At 42.9% G+C, this 2,537-nt stretch overlaps 1 protein-coding gene across 1 annotated transcript in view; it reads right to left on the reverse strand.

Moving 5' to 3' along the window:
* Positions 1-2,537, reverse strand: part of LOC105904889 (transmembrane protein 132D) — a 66,537-nt gene that overhangs the window by 13,477 nt on the left and 50,523 nt on the right. The window contains exon 5 of the mRNA XM_031570821.2: positions 906-1,049. Coding sequence (XP_031426681.1) covers positions 906-1,049 — 144 coding nt within the window. The remainder of the gene's footprint in view (positions 1-905; positions 1,050-2,537) is intronic.

Raw genomic sequence — 2,537 nt, forward strand, 5'->3', positions numbered from 1 at the left:
AATGGTAGGGTGATAAACTCGAAACACAGAATTCTCTGAATGAGACACAGTCCTCTCCCAGTTGTGTTGCCTAGCGACAGCTGAAAACAATTACCAGAAACCTAGGTGCTCATACTGATGTTGGAAGAGTTACGCAAATGTACCACAGTTCAGATCCAATCTGAACCATGGGGGTCCATGTATAGGTCTCGCTGGCATCAGATACAGGTTCAAGGAAATATGCCTACTAGGAATGCATCAGGAAACAACTTAATAGTATTTAACACTACAGAGTTTTTATATGAAAAGGTGGGTAACGAAGGAGTAAACCAGTGGGTGGGTATTTCATTTGTATTAATCACCGTTTTCATTTTTGCAAACCATGATGGGAACTATGTGGAAAGATGTAGCTTGTGGTCAGAAGTTGGTGACTTTGAGGGAACTTCAGAAACACACAATCACACACGCACACGCACGCACACACACACACACACACGCGCACGCACACACACATACAGGTCCCCTCTTGTCTGTTTGCCTCAGGTCAAACAGCACTCACTGTGAGACATCCGTCATAGCCCGTCACCTGACCGAAACACACACACTCACACACAAACTCGCACACACATTAATCTTGAGGCCTTTCCATATATCCAATAAAACATCCCCTCACACTTCTTTTGCTATTAATTTGACCTGAATACCTGTGCAGCCAAGCTTAAAAGCTCATGCCCATCACCACACTCCCGCACCCAAACACCTAGACCAGCAGAGTTGAGCATCTACTCAAGCTGGAGGGTAAGGCCTAGGAAGCCATGTCATCAGTTTTAATAAGAACACACACACACACACCACACACACACACACACACACACACACACACACATTCATACATACATACATACATACATAAGCAGGTACCATACCTTGAGGACATCTTCATCAGTAGAGCTGCAGTCAGTGAAATCCGAGATGTCGGTCACTGAGCCATCTGCCTCCACGGCGACAGTCCGCACAGGCACGGCAACCCTCTTCCCAGTCAGTATGGCTGTGTTTCTGATCTCAGTGTCCTGCACCCAAGGACAAAAGAAAAACTTTCAGCTTACACTTACATAACACTTACTTATTAAATCACTCTGTTTTAACCACACCCCTGTCTCTCTATGTATGTATCTATCTCTATCCCTCTCTCAACAAACACACACACATACACACGAACCAAGTATGGCTACACATATTTTTAACATCTTGTTTAATTACATTCTTGTAGGGCTTATGTTCATATTTCCACATTGTAAGTAGTTTTTGACCCTTTTTGGTAGGGCACACAATCAATGACTTCTTTCATAGTCTACATTATTTATGAATGGTTCCTAGCTCTGCCCAAAAAACTGTGGTCACCCATTTGAACCTGTACTGGTTGTTTACATATACAGTAGAAATGGGTCACAAGATACTGGGAAGAAAGCAGTTCTGTTAAAACAAACAGTAAAAAGCAGAGAGAATATTTATTAGGGTGTAACGATACATGTATTCGTAACAAACCGTTTGGTACGGGATATTCGGTTCAGTATGCGACTTCCTCGGTTCGGTACACCCTATGACCCAACAATTACGGCCAGAATAATCTATTCATGTCTAAAGTTAATACTCGCACACAGAGAATAGAAATTCTAGAGTATGCGTTTTACCTGTAAAGTTTTGGCATCAGTTGTAGTCTATCAGCTGTAGCATGTCGGTTTAGCCTGGTTAGCCGGATTAGTCAAGCTCAATGGATAGCGATATGTGTCAAACTATATGCCGACATTGTTCAATTTAAGTCAGATATGCCTGTGGATACACTTCAAACATTTCACTTACAACGGCATCACCCAAATGTGTTGATTAGCAGAACGAGACTTAAACAGATGGAAGGCAAGTCCTCCCCACACTGTTCAGGCAGCCTCTCACTGCAGATTGAGACCATGCCAAAGAAACTAACTAACACCATAGAGTATTTATCGCTGCAGATTGAGACCATGCCAAAGAAACTAACTAACACCATAGAGTATTTATCGCTGCAGATTGAGACCATGCCAAAGAAACTAACTAACACCAAAGAGTATTTATCGCTGCGGATATGCGATCATATTCGGTCATAGAAAATACAGAATTAAAGCAGATGGTCAAAGTGCTCGAGCCCTACTACAGTGTGCCTTCACTTGTGTATTTCAGTCAGTCTGTGTGTCCGCCCTATATAAACAAGCATAAGATGCAGTTCAGGAATTATCAACGGGTCAGGGTTGACTGCGTGTTGCGTCATCTCATATCTCGCCCGTGTTTGGGTCAAAAAGTGGCACTTGAACATACTGCAAAGACTACAGACAAGGGCCAACTAGCACATTCATTCTGCAATATTTATTAACAGTTGTGTCTCAGTGCAAAGGTGAAGTATTTATCTTCTTGGTCGTCAGACAAGTGCCAATGGTGCGGAACACGCTACACAAACTAGGGCTGCAGAACGCTCACCGACGGCTCGACTTTGTCAAACTTTGCCAGTATTTGATAGCCTTATCTGT

The sequence above is a fragment of the Clupea harengus genome, chromosome 7, assembly GCF_900700415.2.
Source record: "Clupea harengus chromosome 7, Ch_v2.0.2, whole genome shotgun sequence".
Classification (NCBI taxonomy): domain Eukaryota; kingdom Metazoa; phylum Chordata; class Actinopteri; order Clupeiformes; family Clupeidae; genus Clupea; species Clupea harengus.